The 19,684-nt window shown below is 37.6% G+C and overlaps 4 protein-coding genes across 6 annotated transcripts in view; 2 read left to right on the top strand and 2 right to left on the bottom strand.

Moving 5' to 3' along the window:
- LOC111326402 (uncharacterized) overlaps window positions 1-3,688 on the top strand; it is an 11,414-nt gene extending 7,726 nt beyond the window's left edge. Inside the window, exons 4-6 of one of the 2 annotated variants that reach the window (XM_088732342.1) lie at window positions 472-569; window positions 1,295-1,371; window positions 2,668-3,688. In XM_088732342.1, the coding sequence (XP_088588468.1) occupies window positions 472-569; window positions 1,295-1,371; window positions 2,668-2,958 (466 nt within the window). In that variant the 3' untranslated portion in view covers window positions 2,959-3,688. Of the gene's footprint in view, window positions 1-471; window positions 570-1,294; window positions 1,372-2,662 lie in introns of both variants that reach the window. The other variant, XM_022930389.2, reaches the window with a different exon arrangement.
- Window positions 3,062-9,902, bottom strand: LOC111326384 (iduronate 2-sulfatase). 2 transcript variants are annotated; one of them, XM_022930377.2, is made up of 7 exons: window positions 9,464-9,645; window positions 9,259-9,358; window positions 8,657-8,745; window positions 7,834-8,341; window positions 5,809-6,006; window positions 5,447-5,564; window positions 3,062-4,611 (listed from the first exon to the last, which is right to left on the bottom strand). In XM_022930377.2, the coding sequence occupies exons 1-7, from the start codon at window positions 9,506-9,508 to the stop codon at window positions 4,317-4,319; spliced, it is 1,353 nt and encodes a 450-aa protein (XP_022786112.1). In that variant the 5' UTR covers window positions 9,509-9,645; the 3' UTR covers window positions 3,062-4,316. The 2 variants fall into 2 exon arrangements, with proteins under 2 accessions (XP_022786112.1, XP_022786105.2); XM_022930370.2 differs by lacking the exon at window positions 9,259-9,358 and having other exon boundaries at window positions 9,464-9,902.
- Window positions 9,903-9,957: 55 nt separating this feature from the next.
- Window positions 9,958-12,857, top strand: LOC148722793 (uncharacterized). Its single transcript, XM_088732339.1, has one exon. It carries the CDS (start codon window positions 10,165-10,167, stop codon window positions 11,575-11,577), a length of 1,413 nt encoding a protein of 470 aa, XP_088588465.1. The 5' UTR covers window positions 9,958-10,164; the 3' UTR covers window positions 11,578-12,857.
- Window positions 12,858-17,433: 4,576 nt separating this feature from the next.
- On the bottom strand, window positions 17,434-19,658 carry LOC111326672 (uncharacterized). Its single transcript, XM_022930731.2, is given in 2 exon segments — window positions 17,434-19,595; window positions 19,598-19,658. Coding segments are annotated over 2 exon segments (1,647 nt in total). The 5' UTR covers window positions 19,656-19,658; the 3' UTR covers window positions 17,434-18,006.
- Between the last annotated feature and the right edge of the window lie 26 nt (window positions 19,659-19,684).

The following is a 19,684-nucleotide window of genomic DNA, read 5'->3' as shown; positions in this document are numbered from 1 at the left end:
CTGATGTGCAGCTGACTGATATCTATCAATCCTATCACCTGTTTGCTAAAGAATATACTTTAATTAATTGTAAGGAGTTTTAGATAAATGCTCAACTCAATATATGATCTGTCTAATCTGTTCAATCTGACTCATACAATATGTTCAATCTGGTTTGACTAAAAAGAAAACAACATTGAATGAAGAAACAAAACAAAACAAAATACTACTTACTAGATTTGTAAGCCTGAGAGAAAAAACGTGATCAGTGGAAACACAAAATTTTACTCACTTGTGAGCAAGCACATGGTCTAGACCATGCATATCTAACCCGGTACAGTGCAGTTGGGGTAAAACTAAATATGACAAATTGTAATCAAAAGGAGAATTTGCTCCTTAATCACATCTCTGGGGGTAAAGGTTAACCTTTGGGTACAGTGTGAGACAGTGTTGATTGTGAGTGGAGCATAACCAGCCTCTGTTGTTTTTCAGTACATTTAACATGTACCGGCAAACACCCTGTGACCTTGCCTCCTTGCTTGGGTTTGAACAAAGTGTTCAGTTCTTGAGAAATCACAGCTCTGCCACAGGTAAACATTTTCTTGGTCAGTCATACCTTTACAATGATCTGCTAGTCAAAATACATGTGGAAGAGCATCTACAGTTTTTGCTCTATTTTTTAAATTTCATATGTACAGAGCACTCCTTGGGTGAGCAGGGCTCGACACTAACAGTAGCCCACTAGCCACAGACTAGTAGAAATTCAATTTTGGTCAGTGGTTTTTGGCTTCCACTAGCCAGTTTGGCTAGTAAATGAACTGACATTGTTGTAGCATCTAAGATGTCACCAGCCACTTGGCTAGTAAGTTGGAAAGTTAGTGTAAGGCTAGTTTTGAAACAATAAATACTTTTTAGTGGGGCTCCCATGTGTGCTTTGCACGCATGGGGTAGAGCTCCTGCATACCCATGGAATATGGTCAACCTTTTTGTTTGGTTGTCATGTGACTGACTGAGCGTATGTATTTGCCTTCAGATTGCATGGTTAGGGTAGGGGAGACTATCAAAACGAAGGAAGGGGTGTCTCAGGCGAGTCTTGGCAAATGCACATCTTTTATGTTATCATTAATATTACGAACTTGGGAGCTTCGCTTTTAGGCTTGGCTAAATCTATATTTAATTTAGTAAATGTAAAATACCTGTATTTCTAGTAGGTCCTGTTGGTTTCAATTTTTTGTTTTCTTTTTTCAAAAATTGTTAGCTCAGCACTTCTTTACACTTTATTTCTTCATAACTGATGAATTATCTTAAATTCCAGTGTCCAGTCAGAGAAAAAGTAAAAGACTACTTGATGATGGAGACCGCACAGAGCAAGTAAAAAGACCTAGAAATGGTTGGTATTTTCTCACAGGATTATATCCCTAACCCAACTAGACTTTGTTGAGTGAGTTAGCCATTCTCTGAGATATTGGTCCCTGAGGGGCCAACCATTTAACGCTTAAGGGGGGGTGGGTGATTTTGAAAATATATTCCCTGCAAGCACTTGCTGGAAGAAAAAAAATGCAGGCAGCCCAAATGTAACAGAAAAAATGTACCAAAAATTCAGAAAAAAATATCTTGCACAGCAGATTGCTAGAAAAAAAATTTCTTGATGACCAGAAATCACCCACCCCCCTCCCCTCAAAAGTTAAATGGTCGGCCCCTAAGATGAAATTGCTTTCTCCATCAATACGTCTACATCTAAGTCCCTAACCCTTCAACCCACAAGGCTTGACCCTTTACACCCTAGCATCAGAATGCATATCCTCCATACTGTTATATATACGTTTCCTAAGGTGCTGACAAGGAGAATCTGTTGAACAATCAATGGTGATCACTTCCTTTATTCTTGTGACCCTTAAAGTGCACCTACACCCAAAAAAATTTTTTCGCTTAACGAAGTAAGCTTATTTTTTTGAGTATTTCTGCGCAAAAATTTTTTTATTTGCTCAAATCTTCAATTTTCTATGCCCAGTCAAAATACGGAAAATCGGCCGCCATCTTGCCCCACGACCGAGTTTAAAGAGGAATGGCTCTAGTGGGTAATGTGACGTCAAATCGAGAACACGAAAGTCTGCATTTCACACATTTTCACTTGTTTGGGAAGGTTGTAGTCGATAATTGTCCGAAAATATGTCGACTAAGTGTGTTGTAGAAGGATGTAGCAACGTGCGAAATTTGCAAGAGGGTATCACGCTTCATACATTCTTCATACAACACACCTAGTCGGCATATTTCGGACAATATCGACGACAATCTTCCCAAACAAGTGAAAATGTGTGAGAGGCAGACTTTCGTGTTCTCGATTTGACGTCACATTACCCGCTAGAGCCATTCTTCTTTAAACTCGGTCGTGGGGCAAGATGGCGGCCGATTTTCCGTATTTTGACTGGGCATAGAAAATTAAAGATTTGAGCAAATTAAAAAATTTTTGCACAGAAATACTCCAAAAAATAAGCTTATTTTGTTAAGCGAAAAAAAAATTTTGGGTTTAGGTGCACTTTAATGTTTGATCGAGGAGAAAATTAGGAAAAATTAGAAGCTAGTCCCTCTCAGGGATCAAAGGGTTAGGAAAAAATCAACCTGTTAATAGTTCAAGACAATTAAACAAGTGTCATTTTTATTTTTATTTTATTTTCAATTTTAGGTGTTGTGAAATATTTCGATCATGTTGAGATACTTGGTCCAAATGCTGTGAATCACAATCTAAACATTTCACGTGGGGAAAATCAATTGACACACAGCACAAATGGGTTTCTGCATGGGCATGTTCATGATGAAGCTTTTAAAAGCACAGGTTACAACAGTTGTCTCCCTTCTAAGAACAGTGATGTTGACATGCAAGGCGAGGAAGTTCAAGATACTGCAATCAAAACAAATTCCAGCAATCACTATTTAAACCAGCCTGTTAGATGTTTAAGTATGTGTAGTCACTTGCAGTAACTTGTTTATGCTGTCTATAAATTTAACCAGTTGTAAAGAGAGGTCAATCGAGAGACTCTCTACGATAAATCAAGAAATTCTCATACAATAATGTCAACACAACTTTGACCACTGCATTTGTATTTATTAAGCTGTGAATAGCTATTTCTCCTTTATTTCAAACATTGCTTTGACAGTATGTTACAAACTACTCTCTGTGTATATAAATCATTATCCAGTACATGGTTGCAACATTCTTATCATTCTTATGTAAGATGATCTACTTTGTTTACAATTAGAAGGTTATTGACTGTGAGCTTATCAAGAAGGTGGATAAACTGCTGTGGCAAATTTTAAAAAGCTGACATTTTAAGCATTGGCCCATATCCTTTCAAGCAAATTTGCTCTGACCCAGGGCTAATGTATGGTCTTAGTTTGTCTAACAGACTTTCCATGCCAAAAAAAGCTTTTTGTTTACCCCAGAGTCATTCTGCTTGCATGAAAAGCAAGAATACAGTAATCAGCTCTTAAACATTTGCTGTGGCAGTTTACAGACCTTTATCAGCAGGTAATTGTGTTGATAACCTTGAAATTGTTTCAATTTTTTCATGTCAACACAGTAAAACAGTTTCTTTAGAAACTAATGACCTTGTTGAATTACATTGTTGCATACATTTCCAACTCAGTCTTAATAGTGCTTTCAATAATATTGGCTTTTGATTGCCGCAAATAAACTTTTCCTTAATTTGAACTTGATTGTTGATCAACTTGAAGTTTAGCAACTATCTTTTTTTAAAAAAAATGCACACTTTTATGAATTCAATGACTTTCAGTACATTAAAAAAATCTCAATTTTCCATTTTGTAATAAAAACAATATAATTTATGTAAAATTTTATCCCCTTGTAATTAATAATTCCTGAGAAAAGTGAATGATTTTGAAATGCTTATGATAAATGTAAATTTGAATTTATAAAAATGAACTTTAATTTCTCTGGTTGTAACTAGTTTGTCTGAGAATACAAAAAGCTTTATTTTATAAAACATTGCTGGCTGGAGGATGCTTACTGTAATCAAAGTTTCAATTTGGGATAAGAGAAAAATGTTATGGCTTGGTTTAAGCCCTGGTTTTCATAATTTATGTCATATTTCTATTTTCCCAATATGCTCCAGATTTCTAGGACTTCGGTTGTATAGCTGCAGCACCCCGAGTCACAAAAAATGCATGCAGAGGAATCTGGCAATCTTTCCACATATTGGCAAAATCTAGAAGAGTTGGGAAACAGTGGGATTACTGATCATCTGGGATTCTCCCTACATGAGAAAACCAGGCTTTAAACCAGCCAAAAAGATGTGTAGATTAATGAAATTATGTGTGATTTACACATGAACATAATTGTTTTCTGGCAAGGCATTTCTCCAGCCTTTCCTCAGTTGATTTGACAACTCCTGGACAAGATCTGAAAAATCAGGCAAGGATGCTACATTTCGGTCATCCCTTGGATCTATATACAATTCCCTGGCATGTATATTTGACCAGTTCCCCTTCTGTGTTTTATGTTCATATTGTATCCACTCAGTGTAATGATAACGACTTGTCTGCATGGAGTATCCCATAATTGTCATCTCAGAAGGCAGAGGCTCACAGGTGTTTTCTTGTGGTTCATCTGATGGTCTGGGCACAAGATCAAAGAATAAAAGAGCTGATGTTTCGAGCGTTAGCCCTTCATCAGATGAAAGGCTAACGCTTGAAACATCAGCTTTTTTATTCGTTATGGTGGCTAATTTACAATTTCAACTTAGTCGATATAACCAAATTACCTTGTTACCCCCACCAACGCAGCACCACAGTTTCTTTAGAAACTTTCAGCCTTTATACAAGATCAAAGAGTTTGAGATTATCACTGTACAGTAAGTAATTTTTTGAAATTGATTCCAAAATGAGTGATGAAAAACATTGGAACACAAAAGGTTTCATTTAAACCCTAAAACACCCTTACATTGATCAGTACACATAAGCTCCATACTGTTCTCCAGACATTTCCTAGGGTGCTGACAAGGAGGATTTGTTTATCAATCAAGAGCTTCATTCCCTTTATTCTCTGGACCTCAAAGTGTGATTCAAGGGTGATATTGTTCAGAGAAATTAGATGCTAGTCACTCTTGGGCTACTGGGGGTGCTTTAACCCTTTCTTTCCTAAGGTGTGAATTTTTCTTTCTCCCCTACCATTCCTATTTAATAAGGTAAGATAAGTTGGTGTTAAATTAATTCAACACCCAAGCTGGGTTTAGCTGAAATATGTACCTCCATCAGTTATAATTTTTTACCACCAGTTTGCTGGTTAATATATCAAAATCTTAGGGACAAGTTATATCTTTTTATAATTTTTCTAGGAACAAAGGGATTGAACTAGCTTAATTTTTGTTAACACTCAGATGCAATTTCCTATACTTGCAACACAGTAAATTTTTTGTAAGTAGTATTAAGTCACTGCTAAATCAATCTTTACCTTGGATATTGACTGAAGATAGCCTTTTTCCAGGGCAAGCTTAAATTCTTCAAAAGAGGAGCAAAACTGAGACCCTCTGAACACAAAGTGATGTTTGAAGAGTCATCTGGGCATAGATCTGCAAAATATTAAGAATTTCAGTAATCAGTTTGAATAATAACTTTATTAATCTCCTCAAAAAGGCTTTTCAGCTTAATTTACAATGTCAAATAACTAAAACTTAGTTTTCCAAAAATACAGTACTTTGTTTTCTTTCAAATACTTCAGTTTTCCAAAAAAAAGCTTTAGCAGTTATGACTCATTTACCTCTACAACTTAGCCTAATCTGTTCACACGATGAGAGATATATTCTAAGTGTTTACCTGGCACTTTTAGTGCAGCCAGTTCTGCAAGAGTTGGAAATAAGTCCACTAATTCTACAAGTGCATCAGATACAATTCCTGAGCCTCCATGGTCTCTGTTATCTGTTACACCAGGTACATGGATCACAAGAGGCACATTAGTGGCTACTCTGAAGTTACTGAATTTTGACCACTCTTGGTGTTCGCCTAATGCCCAACCTGCAATCAAGTAGTTTTTGGTTTTCGTACCTTCAAATCTAGTAATACTGCAACAATGAATTCTCACATTTAATTACAGTGTTGACAGTGTCCCCCATTTCTAGCGTAATGTGTCAACAGGAGAAAGTACAGAGGAATTGTAATAAACCCTTTTATTATCCAACTGTGCTTCGTAGAGTACAAATATTGCTTGAGACGAGATATTTGTACGCCAGAAATATCCGCGAAATTCACCCACACTGAAATAGCAATTTGGCATGTTGGATAATAAGTCTCTTATTAGACGTTTTGTTGTGTAGTATTGCTGAGTATTTTTACCCCTTGTTTGTATTTTGACTCACCCTACGGGCTCGTCAGAATACAGCACAACTCATAAAAATACTCAGCGATACTACACAACAAAATGTCTAGTAATAAGATATATTTACTTATCCATAGGGTGGTTATTTGAGGGCAGAACTTGTTCAGTAGATATGCAAGAATAATGAAGCCAAAGTGTATATAACTACTTCAAAGAAGATTCACAACAGTAATAAAAAATAACAACAAATAAAAAAACCTAGTGAAAATCAGTAGGTTGTATATAAAAAAAAGGTTCATAAGGGTTCCTATATATTCATTACCCATGTCTATCCATCCATAAAGTTGGCAGAAAATATTATACACTTAATGTATGGTCCCCCAGGAAACAGTTTGTTTTGTTTTCCAGAGTGTCCTGATGTTTCCCCGGGATGAAGTTGAGGGAAAACAAAACTAACTAGTTTCCTGAGGGACCATACATTAAGTGCTTTGTTATATCTTTAGACTTTTCCTTATACAATTGTAAGGCAAAAAACACACTCTTGTTGCACGCAGGCAACAACTGCGCAATTGTATCCTGGGTCGAGATACATTTGATCAGGAGGATGTGACCAAGAATCAACCAATCACAGTGCTCATTTTGTTGAGTGAAAGTCTAGGTATATAATAATATGTACTTATTGACTGAGTGGGAGGGTTGGATTGGAAAATATTTGGCTCAAGGTCATTACCTGTATAGATCTAGTGCAGTAAGGTCCATGCATCATGAACGCAAGGGAAAACAACAAAAAAATTATGCAACATTTTTTTGAGTCAGAACAAGAAAATTCACAAGTAATCAAAAAACATGACTTATTTCTTCACTTCTGCTCACTGCTGTCACTCATTTTTGCACCAAAAATGAAAAATGTCACACTAAACAGTGCAAAAGAGCCAGACGGCTTTTTCTGGACTGGCTCAAACCAACCAATCCAGCCCTACACATATCACCTTTCACTATGGTTTTCTATGGGATTGTGCACAGACCAGACAGGTCATATGATAAATAATATTCTCTCCTTTTGGTGAGTAAAAAAAGTCAATGGTTCAGGAAAGTCTACTTCAGAAGGACAACAAAAGAGGGTTTTTTTCAAACTCCACTTCTAATTCACCCAGTGGATCACACCTAACCCTTAAACCTTCAAGATGTGATTGTCAATTCTCCCTTCAAGATGCTGCACATTTCCATGAAAATTAGTTACAGGAATTTAGCATCAGATTAAAACAATGACTTCCACATGATAAGTTTATGTACTAATGTCATTAACTATTTGCTGGAAAATGTTGGATATTGGGAGAAGTTACATGTTCATCACCTCTGGGATTTAAAAGGTTCAATGAATTGCAAACCAGTGGGGGTAAATTCATCTACTAATGTGTATTAGGTTATAATAATGTGAGAGCACTATTTCTAATCAATAAAGCTATTAGTTATTGTCCTTTCGCTTCATGAAATCAGAAAGCAGGAATGTTCACCCCAAATCTTACCATGATCTCCCACAAAGCTCACAATTGTATTGCTTGCAAGGCCATACTCATCTAAAGCTATCAGTAACTGTCCGACTAGACTGTCCATGTAAGTTGTTGCAGCATAATAGCTTTGAATGATCCTTTTCGCATAAAAATCTGGCATGCGTTCATAGGGAAAACTCAGATTTAGTGCTGCAATGTCATCTCTCCATCGCAGGTCAGTCCATGGTTCATAAGCCACTGGCGGTAAGTGAAAGGGAAGTAAAGGGTCTGCTGCCACTTGGATCTTCTCTATGGGGTACAAGTCAAGGAATTGTTTGGGAAATTTCAGAGGGATGTGTGGCTTGTGGTAGCCAACAGCCAGGAAAAATGGTTGATTGCTGTTTTTTGAAGTTGTGTAATTTTTTAAGAAATTTAAAGCAAACTGAGTGCTCTGAATGTCTGGCAGTGTTTTCTCTGGTTGCTTTTTAATATCAACTGGACATACAATGTTGACGTGTAGTTTACCGTCTACACCTGGACACACCTTAAAAGAGGAAATCAAAGGAAAGAAAGGTTAGTACTCAGTAATAACTTGTTAACCCTCTAACTATCATGAGTGACTAAGACATAATTTCTCCTAACCCCAATATATTTCAATACCATATATTTCAATACAATATCAAGCAGACAAGTGATAAGAATAAAAAAAAATTTGAAAAAAAGGAGTATTAATCGATCCAATACCAAATTCTCTGAATTAATGTCCTAGGAATTGTATAGTAGACAGCAAGGAGGACTGTAAATGAGATCTTGAGATATATTGAGAATTCCAATACTGAGTAATTCTAAACAAACTCACCGCTGCATTTTTGTAAGCATGCGTTGAGGCATGATAAGGTGGAATGGACCAACTATATGGATAGTCATCAGTAAAGTTTGATGCTCTCCCTGAAACAAACAACCAGGGTAACCAAGCAACATATGGTGGTCTATGGCCTTTCCCTACATTCAGGTAGTTTGGAAAGCCGCAAAACACAACAAAACTTTATCTTTCAAATCAACACTCTTAATCCCAATGGTATCAACCAACACTTTTCATTCTACTAATTTATTCTTGTTTTCCTTGTGGCCATGTTTCCACCAATAACAGAGCTCCAGTTTCTGCACACAAACAGGCACACAACCCAACATTCTTCCATTCGCTCTGACGAGGGGCTAGCTAACGCTTGAAACATCAGCTTTTAAAACTCTTTACGGTGGCCAACTTACATCAGTAACTCAATTGATAAAACTCCAATAATAAAATAGTGAGGGGCCATATAGTGGTAGTTAATACTGAAAGATTAATGAACAAGGGAAGCCAAACCATAGGAGAAATTGAAATATTATGCTGTATGCAGCATGCAGTGAAGATATCTGGCTTTGGCAACAGGAAAAATTCTGGTATTGGTGAAGTCATACCTAATGGAAGTAGGGAATCTGTTCCATAGTTGGGGGTCTGTGGACTAGCTTTTTTCATGGTTGAGAATGGAAGATAATAAGGCCCACTTGAAATTAAAATCTAAAACACGAAAATGGGAATGTGAATTCTCCAAAATTGCAACGTTAGCAAATTAATTAGCACGACATGTGGCTGCACCATGCGGTTAATCACATTTTGGTATACCTGGATGAAAAACTTTTCCTGCAGAAGCGGTAAAATAACCAGCATCCTTGAAATGTTGTGGTAAAGAGGTGAAATTTCCTGCGTTCACCCTCCAATAGATAGCCCCCTTGTTGCCCAGTAGCTTCGTTGTGTCTGGCCTCCTGCCAGTAAGGAATGAGATTCGGCTCGGAGCACAGACAGCTTGCTGCGAAGCAGCTGTGGTAAAGCGAATCGAACGCTGTGCAAGCTTGTCAAGGTTCGGAGTTTGTACCACAGTATTCCCATAGCTGCCTAGCGCAGGTCTCAGATCGTCTGCTACTATAAATAGAACGTTAACTTTGTCTTGGGAGAATCCATTTGATGTACAGATCATTAAACACATTACGACAAAGCCAGAAAATCCAGCTTGTGAAGTAGTATAATGAAACTGTCTGGGTTCCATCTTGGGGAGGCAAAAGACCCTGGGAGCGAAGTTGTAATGTTTGCGTGACCATCACGGTCACCGTCATGCAAAGCATTGCGTAATAGTGTAACCAAGAATTATGTTACAATTTCCCGAATGCTGTATTGGTCGTTCGCAACCAGTTGTAATTTTGTTGAAACATTTCTTTTTCGATGTCGCAATATTAAGGTAAAACGTCCCAAGTATGGAAGCAGGTGGAGAACATTTTTTCACAATTTAGAAATTGATAGTTGGCGTGACGTGTTTTGTGTGATCGAACATGGAGGACAGCGGGGACGAAGGAACACTAAAACTTCTCACTGAAGCACAGGTACCTTTTTACTTCAAAACCAACGACAAAGTTGCTTGGATAACACGCGAAGATATCAACCTTGCAGTTATAGTTCGCACCACGGATCGACTGGAAGATGATTTTTCACCAGGAGCTACAAGACGAGTCCACGTCAGTTTAAAATTTCTGAACTTACTAAGTGCAAACATTGAAAGTGAATTTTGCTGTAATTTGGTCTTTCCTTGCGCTGTGCTTGAAATCTTTTGCGATTTAACTGCGACTTTCGATTGTCCACTGTTGAACGTTTTCGCTCGTTTAGAAGATTTTCGAATTTGTGTTCTTGTGTTCTCATGCCCTGATACAGATTGCAAAGATGGAAAGCTTCTCAAAGAAATGGAACTGATATTGGACAAGTGTCAGCGACAAAATAGTAATAATTTTCACTGGGGAGGTAGCATCAACCTCATGAAAGTATCAGCGTTGCGGAATGGTGGCTACTGGCTTGGTGCGATTTTAAACGGCGGGCAATTCATTTTGTTGGAAATGACTGTCGAAGAAAAGAGATCAGCAGAGTCGAATTGTTTTCAAATCCATTGTGTTCGTCATATCAGAAGTAGTGAAATGGAGTTAATGAATCATCCATTCTCATGGAAGTTGCTAGATTTTAGCCCTGATCAGAAGAGCATAGCCATCACAGGGAGGGGTTCCTATGTGTTTTTCATTGGTTTGGTTTTTATCGACGTGGAGTCGCTCAAAGTTACTGCAGAGACACAGCTAAAAGGCTATCACTTTGTAGCTGATGCGAAATATTCCCAAAGTGGAAATTTATTTCTTGCACTGTGTAGTGGTCAACGAATAAAATTGCCCTCAAATAATGAAAATCGGGCAGCGATGGATTTTGAAGACTGCAAGTCAGTGTTGATTTGGGACACTTATGGCAATCTTCTGCAGAAAGTGAGCATTGAAGGACATTTGGCATCTTCAGTGTATGAGTTCTTTCTATCGCCCCATGATAACTATATTGTGATTCCTCAAAGTGGAACTGACTCCAACAAGAGACAACTTTCAGTCTTTTTGAAGCATCAAATCAACCTTTCAAAGGGCGAGGCTGAATTTGATTCTGAAGAACTTTTGCGAATGGATCACAGCAAGGGAACAGACAATTATACAAGTTGTGCAATTTCTCCGAATGGACATCAGCTCCTGGTCACTCACTGTTGTAATGTGAACATTGAAGATCGAAGCCAAGATGTCTCCAATCTGTTGGTTTACAAAATGAATGACTCCCCTGCTGAGTTAAGGGTTCTTTGCCGCATGACAATAAAGAAATACTGTGTTGTACAAAGCCTACGGCAACATGATGTCCCTAAGGAAATCTTGTCATATTTAAATTGGTGTTAATTATTCAGATCATGTGTGCTGAAAAATGAATGTTTGATCCATATCTTAGTTGATACTAGGTCAAAAGTAGCTTCATAATTAGCACTTCCACTCCCAAAATCTCATCGATAATTCTCCTAACTGTTTACTATACAATTTTTATGATGTTAGTTTAGAGAATTTAGTATTGGATCAACTACCAATCCCCTGATTGATATATTTTTTTTAATCTCATCACTTGTTTGCTTGACATTTTAGCGATATTTTAAGGAGAAATTCTGTCTTGGTCAGTAATGGTAGGGTTAACCAAAAGTTATACAGTAGTCAGGGAATCATTAACTGATTGTTGGCTTATGACTGAGTGAGAGTCAGGCAATAGGTGACCAACACTTAACTGATTGCTTACCATTGTCGCATGAAATGTTGGCCAACCATAAATACCCAAAAACATCAATACAGTGCTGATTGTGAGTTACTTGACAAGCAACTATTTGGTAGTAGAATTTTGGCCGACTATTCACCAATTATGAAACAGATTTATATATTTCATAACTGACTAACAACTGATTTCAGCGGACCACTGACCATCAACAGCCAAAAGAAGTTTGTAAAAACTACAAAAAAAATTATTTATGGTGTTTAAATTTGAAAATTTGTCCTTGGTTTCATTTACTGGATACTAAACAAGAAGAAAAATTTTTTCAGTTGAAAATACAACTTATATTTTATTTGCCTAGAATATGATAGGATTGTCATAAGGCAACTGGGCTAGATGGTTCTAAGCTCTCAGTCATTAGGGAGAAATAAATATAAAACACTTTTCAGTGTAGATATAAAAGGAACAATTTTTGGAAACATTAAATTGGCAAATACAAAAAAATAATTGTTATTTTAGGACTGTATGGATATCTACAAGGTATGTACAGTGGCAGATCAAGGAGAGGGGCCAGGACCCCACCCAATTTGGGGAAAAAAATGAAGAAGGAAGAAGAGCTGGCACATGTACACACACAAAAACCAGGTGCCCCCCCCCCTCCTTTAGCTCAAGGTCTAGATCAGCCACTCATATATATTGCCTCTGAATTAACATTCCTGTGAGATGAACAGTGCATAGGTAAAGTTTAACAAAAATCTGTTTGCAGGTTCTATTTCAGAGAAATGGGACTTCACAAAAATTGAACTAAAGCAGCATAGATGTCAGTGGTAATCTTCCTTTTTCTCTTGGACATTTATTGGTTCAACAAGGAAATGTGATTACACAGAATCAGTTTGTTATTGGGAAAAAAACAGTTTGGTGTGAACTCTTTGATGTGTTATGCTTCCTGTACGTGCACAGTCTTACCCTTTACATCCTAACATCAGCATGCATATTCTCCATACTGTTCTCTATACATTTCCTATGGTGCTGATAAGGAGAATTTGTTTAACAATCAAGAGCTTCTTTGGTTGGTGATTATTTTCTATATTCTTGTGACCTTAAATTTTGATTCAGGAGTGATGTTTTAAAAGGAAATTAGATGCTAGTCAGTCCAAGGGTTAAATGGTCAAAAAAGTGTTATATAACAAAAATCACATATATAGCAATATGTAAAATTTACATAGCACTTATCACAAGCCTTTCAGTGCTTTACAATATGAAAGAGAAGGATATCTAACCTACTTTTTACAATATTATTTAATGAAAAAAAAACATTTTAAACTCTCAAAGTTATTTAAAACCTATCCAGCTAAATCAACAGACCAGACAGGTAACCAACAGGTCATTGACAGGTGGTGAAATGAGAAAAATCAAGAAAAGAACTTTTAAGGATTTGGCAAACCATTTTGTCTCTCAACAAGCTTAAGTGATGCTTTTTCAGGCACCATATTTACATTTAAAAAAAAAACAGACCAAAGCATACATGAGCATTTTTGCAGTTAAAAATTCGATGTAAAAATTACTGACTAAATGCTTAAATTTAACGACTAATGAACTTCCTAATTTAATGCCATCAATAAGATTAAAAATAAAATTACAAGGATTTATAACTAAAAATACGAATTTTCGCATTACTGAAGGAATCCCATTATTTTTTGGACTATTCTAGAGCATCCTATAGCAGACATGACCAGCATGTTGTTCTCTAGCCAAGGTTAGTGTGATGTGAGTTGATGCGTTCTCATCCCTTTGTTCTTATATTTTCCTATTCAACTGGAATATGTTTCATCTGGGTCACCAAGGGTCATTGTTGCCATACTCTTGTAAAACCCATCTGCTTCTGTCTCACCATTTGCTGGACATAGGTGCAAAGTTAGCTTTGTCAATGGTTGTTCTCCCATACAACATTCGACAAAGCTTTTGTAGCTCTCGTTGGAGATTTCTCCATTATACCTTTTTGATTTCATAACAGTCATGTGAGGAATGAACTCTGGTGAATCTTTGGGAGGGATGCCTTCTTTAGTGAAAATTTCACTCACAGTTTTATTAACTAATTTCAAAAAGTCTCTTCCCTCTTGTTCAAGATTTGCGTAGATTACCGGGGGATGTGCATCTGAAAAGTGGTCAAGGCCCTTAAACCTAAGCGTCGTGGGCCTTTTGGAAAACATGGGTTCCAATGCTGTCTTGCATTGATTCAGCAGTATTCTTTCTGCTTTGGCAATTTCCTCTGCACCTTCAAGATACATGAACATTAGGGTAACGTGCAATTTCGCCAAGGGACGTCCTTTTAGATTCTGATCGTGTGCGGCGATGGAATCTTGGATTTTCTTGATACAGTCATATATCTGAGGGTTAGAAATGCGCAGAGCCACGAAAAATGTTCTTGCTTTTGGGCTAGTACTCATACCTTAACCACAATGTTGATAAGTTTTGAGTAGTTCCTCCTTTTCGGCTAAGTCCGTCGCGTGTGAGTCGTCGAAAATCAGTGATGTGCCCCACGTGTTCCACGAGTGAGGCACTAGTAGAGACAAAGTCCAAGAGTTTGCATTATGCATTGCGCTCAACGCAAATATCTGCGCTAACAGCAGATTATTTTTCACTAATTTTTTTACCTCGCGCAAAGGATTTCACCGAAAAGGAGGACTGCTTGTGATCTTGCTCTTCAGGTGGCTGACCGCACACAATCAACTGAATCGAAGAGGATTTGAATAATATTCTTAAATTGTAGTTCATAGTATTATCTATTTATATTTGTACTATTATTATTACTTATTGTTTAATTTCTGTTGACTTTCTATTTATTCACATGTATACACCTTAGTTTTTAAATAGTAGATAGGCAGGTCCACATCGGGACTTCAGTCTTGCGTTTTCTGTAACCTGCGTCATCAAATAAACTATGTATGTATGTATGTATGTATGTATGTATGTATGTATGTATGTGTTCCAGCCGTTTTGGCTCGTTTTCTTTTCTTTATTTCGGTATTAAAACGACCGATTTCACGTTCATAGAAGCACATGATCGCCTTTACTGTTTCTTGCTCCGCGTTGTTAGGGATTTGCGTTATCTCATTTTTTAAATCCTCGTCTGCTCTTATTTTGGCCCTCGCCCTATATTGTAGGGATTCTGGGCATGTTCTACTAGGCATTTGGTACAGAGGGATTTGTTCGTTATCCTCAGACTTGCCGAGTAGATCATCTTCAGTGGCGGTGTCGTATGAGGCTTCCATGTTTTCTTCATTCTCTGAATGGCATTGCTTTGGCCCGGGGCGTTTAGTAGCCCATCTGCCGTTATAATGTCTTTCGAAATTTTCTGTTGATGGTCAGGCAAGACCGCGGTTTCGATCCTAATCTGGTGGATCTCGTCAGTTGCCGATTAACTATATAGACTGGTAGCGATTCGTTCTCGGTATCAGTCGGGAATTTTGCTTCCTATCCAGGCGAACCTCTCGCAGATAGCCAAGATGCCGATGTGGCCGCCGATGAATAAGAAGAGGATGGCATTTTGCCCGAAATCCTCTTTTTCGGCCTCCCAACATGCAAGCCACACTCCATGCTTTTACCCTTCTTTCACAGAAGTACACAACCAGTGACGTCACAGGGCTGTTTTGGCCGCGCCAACATGGCCGCCAATTTTGATCTCAGTCGGTCAACTTCGAATGCTTAAAAATGTACTTTCCGGTATGCGTTGGCCCAAAAAAAGTACACAGCGTTTGCAAATAACGTTCAAACTCTATTATATTGCAAAAATCTCGGATATGAAAATTACGTTTCAGTAGCACTTTAAGGTCAGTCTGGAGTAACGCGGCTGAAAAACCGCTGATTGGTCAACAAACATGACGTAACATGTGTTTATGCGCTAACACAAAAAACTGATCGAGTTATCGTTCAAGCACATGTGACGAAGAAGTTAAACTCATTTGTACTTTCGGTTGATCCAGATTATTTCTGATCCCTCCGTGCTAATTGAATTAAACGAGTACGGGTTTTAAATGAGAGTGCCAAATAATATAGGGTGCGAAAAGGGTGGCGGACAGCTTCTATTTTCGTTTTGAGTGGGATTTAATTTAGTTGGGTCTCCCCCGGTAGGTAAGCGTTTAGAAACGGGACTGATCTACTTGATCTTGTTTATTTTATAGTATTCCGTTGACCGTTGGTAAACAGGGTACGAACGGGTCCTAGAAAACCTGGAAAGTCCTGGAATTTTCTTTTGAGAGTTTCCAGGACTGGGAAGTCCTGGAAAAAGACTACAGGGTCTGGATAGTCCTGGAAATTTGCTAAAATCATGCAATAAAGTTTCAAAATTTACGTTAAAAGAAATGTGTGTAGACCGTAAAGAGGAGTATTGATTTTGAAATCTTGTGAATGAAACGGGGTTAAAGGTGAAATTTGGAGTCCTGGAAAGATCATTCTGAGCCTGGAAAAGTCCTGGAAAATTCCTTGAAATTTGTCTCTGAAAAAGGGTACTAACCCTGGTAAATCTTGATGATACAAGTTTGAGAATCGCCGATAGGTCCTGATGGGCTTTTTATGGAGTTTTGCTCCGTGTGTCATGTAGAATGTGTCATGTAGTATGTGTCATCAATATCTTCGTCGTCAGCTAAATCCTTATCATTCGCTCCAACGAAGGGCTAACGCTCGAAACGTCAGCTTTTGTAATCGTTACGGTGGCCAATTTACCATTTCAACTTTGTTGATATATCCAAATTAAATCCTTATCAGTTGCTCCGCTATGGGGTGAGAGCAGTTTTGTAGTTTTCCACACTTTTCAAACTTTGCTCAAATTTTTCCATCAAATATGTTATGCTGGCTAGTCCCGAGTGATGTTTATCCTATCCTAAATAAACCCTAAGAGAAAAGCTCCTGCAATAAACTGTTTTTAGTGTAGGGTTATAGAGAAGATTGTTTAGGAATGGAGAGCTAAATCTATTTATATTTCACCCATATTTTAATCATTATCAACGTGTTTCATTGTCAGTAAATAAAACGAATGAGAGCCTTCTTTACACACGTGTTACTTTATCAATAATATTGGAGAGGGTCAATTTTTTGGTGTGTCTAGTTACATTCGAGTGAGTCGTATCTGCAACTGTGGAGAAATAACTTATTGATTTTGGTTTAAAAAAAGGTAATGATTTTTTTTCGTTTCACTTCAGGTTTTCACAATATTTTGTTTTTAATTTGTGTTGCTCAGATTTTTGTGCTTTGGTAGGAATGAGCTCAAGAAACTGAAAACAAATAATCCAAGTTAGGATGTTTCTAAGAGTTTTAGACCAGATGCCCTTGATGATTCAAAATGGTTTGTGTGCAAACGTGTTTGCAGTAATGAATGAACACATGTTTTTTGGCTGGTATGTGTGTTTGCATGAGGACAAAAACATAAAGCATGTGAATGTTTTTCAGATTTTTGTGACATCAGCCTGACAAAATATGTAGAATTGACTCCAGATTTTCTGAAATTCCCTTTGGTAAATGTTTTTTAATATTGGCTAAGTCTTCACCACACATAGTTTTATCAAATATCCTTTTTGCGTTAAACTTGGCTCATTGCAGGTTCTATTTCAGTGACTTCCTAAAATTGAACTAGTACAGTCTCAGACTTACAATTGTGATAATCCTTATTTTTATCTAAGACCTTTTATTATTATTTCTCTTAAATATTTCAATAATGAAATTTGGTAAAAAAGAATCATTCCATAAAAGGAAAAAAATGAACGATTTGTGATCTGGTGTGACTTCTTTGATGTGTATTGAATTACACTTCCTGTGCGTGCTTATTTTTAAAATAGTGTAATTAAAAAAGCACAACCTTGAGAGTAAAAGTAATATTTACAAGGACATATAACTGAAAAAATTTTGGAGCACTGATGGAATCCCTTTTTTTTAACTATTTTACTCTTTGGCAGACATGGAGGCCTACTGAGCAAGCATGCTGTAATCTAGATGGTGAGATCATAGTTCAAATTTTGGCCAAGGATATTTTGTGTTCCATAGACTTCCCTTTGATGTCACTGACTGTGTTCTTTCTCTGTTCAACTGGAAGATGTTTTATCTGAGTCACCAAATGTCACTGTTGCCATACACTTATAAAATCCATCTCTATCTTTCTCACCCATTGCACATAAGTGCAAAGCTGTCACTTGCTCTTCCCCAAAATTCAAATCAACCCAGCTTGAATAACTCTCCTCTGGGATTTTCTTCACCCCATTCCTCCTCAACTGTGGGTTATGGCCTGTTAATTTCATGACAGTCATGTGAGGATTGTACTCTCGAGAATCAGTGGAAGGGATGCCTTCTTTTGTAAATATTTCTCGCAAAATTTCCGCAACTGATTTCAAAAAGTCTCTTCCCTCTTCCTCAAGTTTTGCATAGAGAACTTGTTGTCGAAAGTGGCCAAGACCAGAAAATCTTAGCATCATTGCACTTTTGGCTAGGATGGGTTCCAAAGATGTCTTGCACTGATGCAATATTCTTCCTGCTTTCTCAATTTCCTTAGCATCCTCAAGGTGCATGACCATTAGGGTAACATGCAATGTCGCCAAGGAGACAAAGGCAGGCTTAAGTTTCTTATTGTGTGTGGCAATAGAGTCTTGGATAACCTTGATACCAGTGTGTATCTGAGGATTATGAATGCGCACAGCCAAGAAAAAGTTTGGTTGTATCCTTTTAGGCCTCTTGTTTCTTGGGGAAAAGAGTCCATTGTCTCCATTCACACATGTACCAGCAGCATCTGATTTGCTATCTTCTAATGATGCATTCAGCTGAGGTTTCTCCTTCCGTTTGTCTCCCATTCTTTGTTCGTATTTTGCTCTGTTCACAATTGTCCATTCTGCATTGTCAAGTCCACTCTCTGGCTTTGGATCAAAGGGAGTATCCAAGACAAGTGGTTTAATATCAGGACTTTCATCAGTTTCTTTTTTATTTATAAGACTCTGAGAGGATTCAGATCTCTCAGCGTTCATTGTAGATGAATTGGTGTACTCCACATCATTACCACCAGGACAGATAAAGCTGTGTGTTTCTTGTCTAGATGGTGACTCCAAAAATCCCCCAAATTGTTCCAAAGTATTCATATTTTCACCATGACGCTGATGATTTTCAACATCTTGTTCTTGATGGGTAATACCACCACTCTGGTTGGCAGAAGAGCTTCTTTTATTGACATCTGTCATTTGATCGCCTCTTATCATCTGATCAACGTTCCTAATCTCATCAATTGAGTCACTGTCTTCCTTCATTTTCCAAGAACCACCAACTCTTTCAGTTTCGACTTTATATACTTCGGGGCACGTATTTGGCTCATGGCCAATGGACAAGAAATGACCGAGAATAGTTCTTAGTATCACGTTCTTTTTCTTTGGATGAGAAAACGGACGAGATGAGGACTCTCTCCCTGCAAAGTTTTCAGTAGCGTGTATTGCTGATGAAATGTTTTTTAAAGGACGACACAAATGAATCGTTGGGACCAGTCTGGAGTCAAGTCTGCGGATATCCGCGAGTTTTCCGATGCTAAAGAAAAATAGAAAAAAATTCCAACGACGTTTTGATTCCATAAGCTTTCCATAGAGATTCAGTAGACGTAATACCCCTTTAGTACTAGTTCCTGTGGTAATTTTAGGTGTTTAGGGACGGTAAAACAAGCTTTGTTCAAGTGAAACGTTTTGATCATCACACAGAGCATCACAGTAGGACACAATAAGAAGTAATCTT

Source organism: Stylophora pistillata, chromosome 9, assembly GCF_964205215.1.
Source record: "Stylophora pistillata chromosome 9, jaStyPist1.2, whole genome shotgun sequence".
Classification (NCBI taxonomy): Eukaryota; Metazoa; Cnidaria; class Anthozoa; order Scleractinia; family Pocilloporidae; genus Stylophora; species Stylophora pistillata.
The sequence above is the reverse complement of the archived record's forward strand: the minus strand, read 5'-3'. Positions and strand labels throughout refer to the sequence as shown.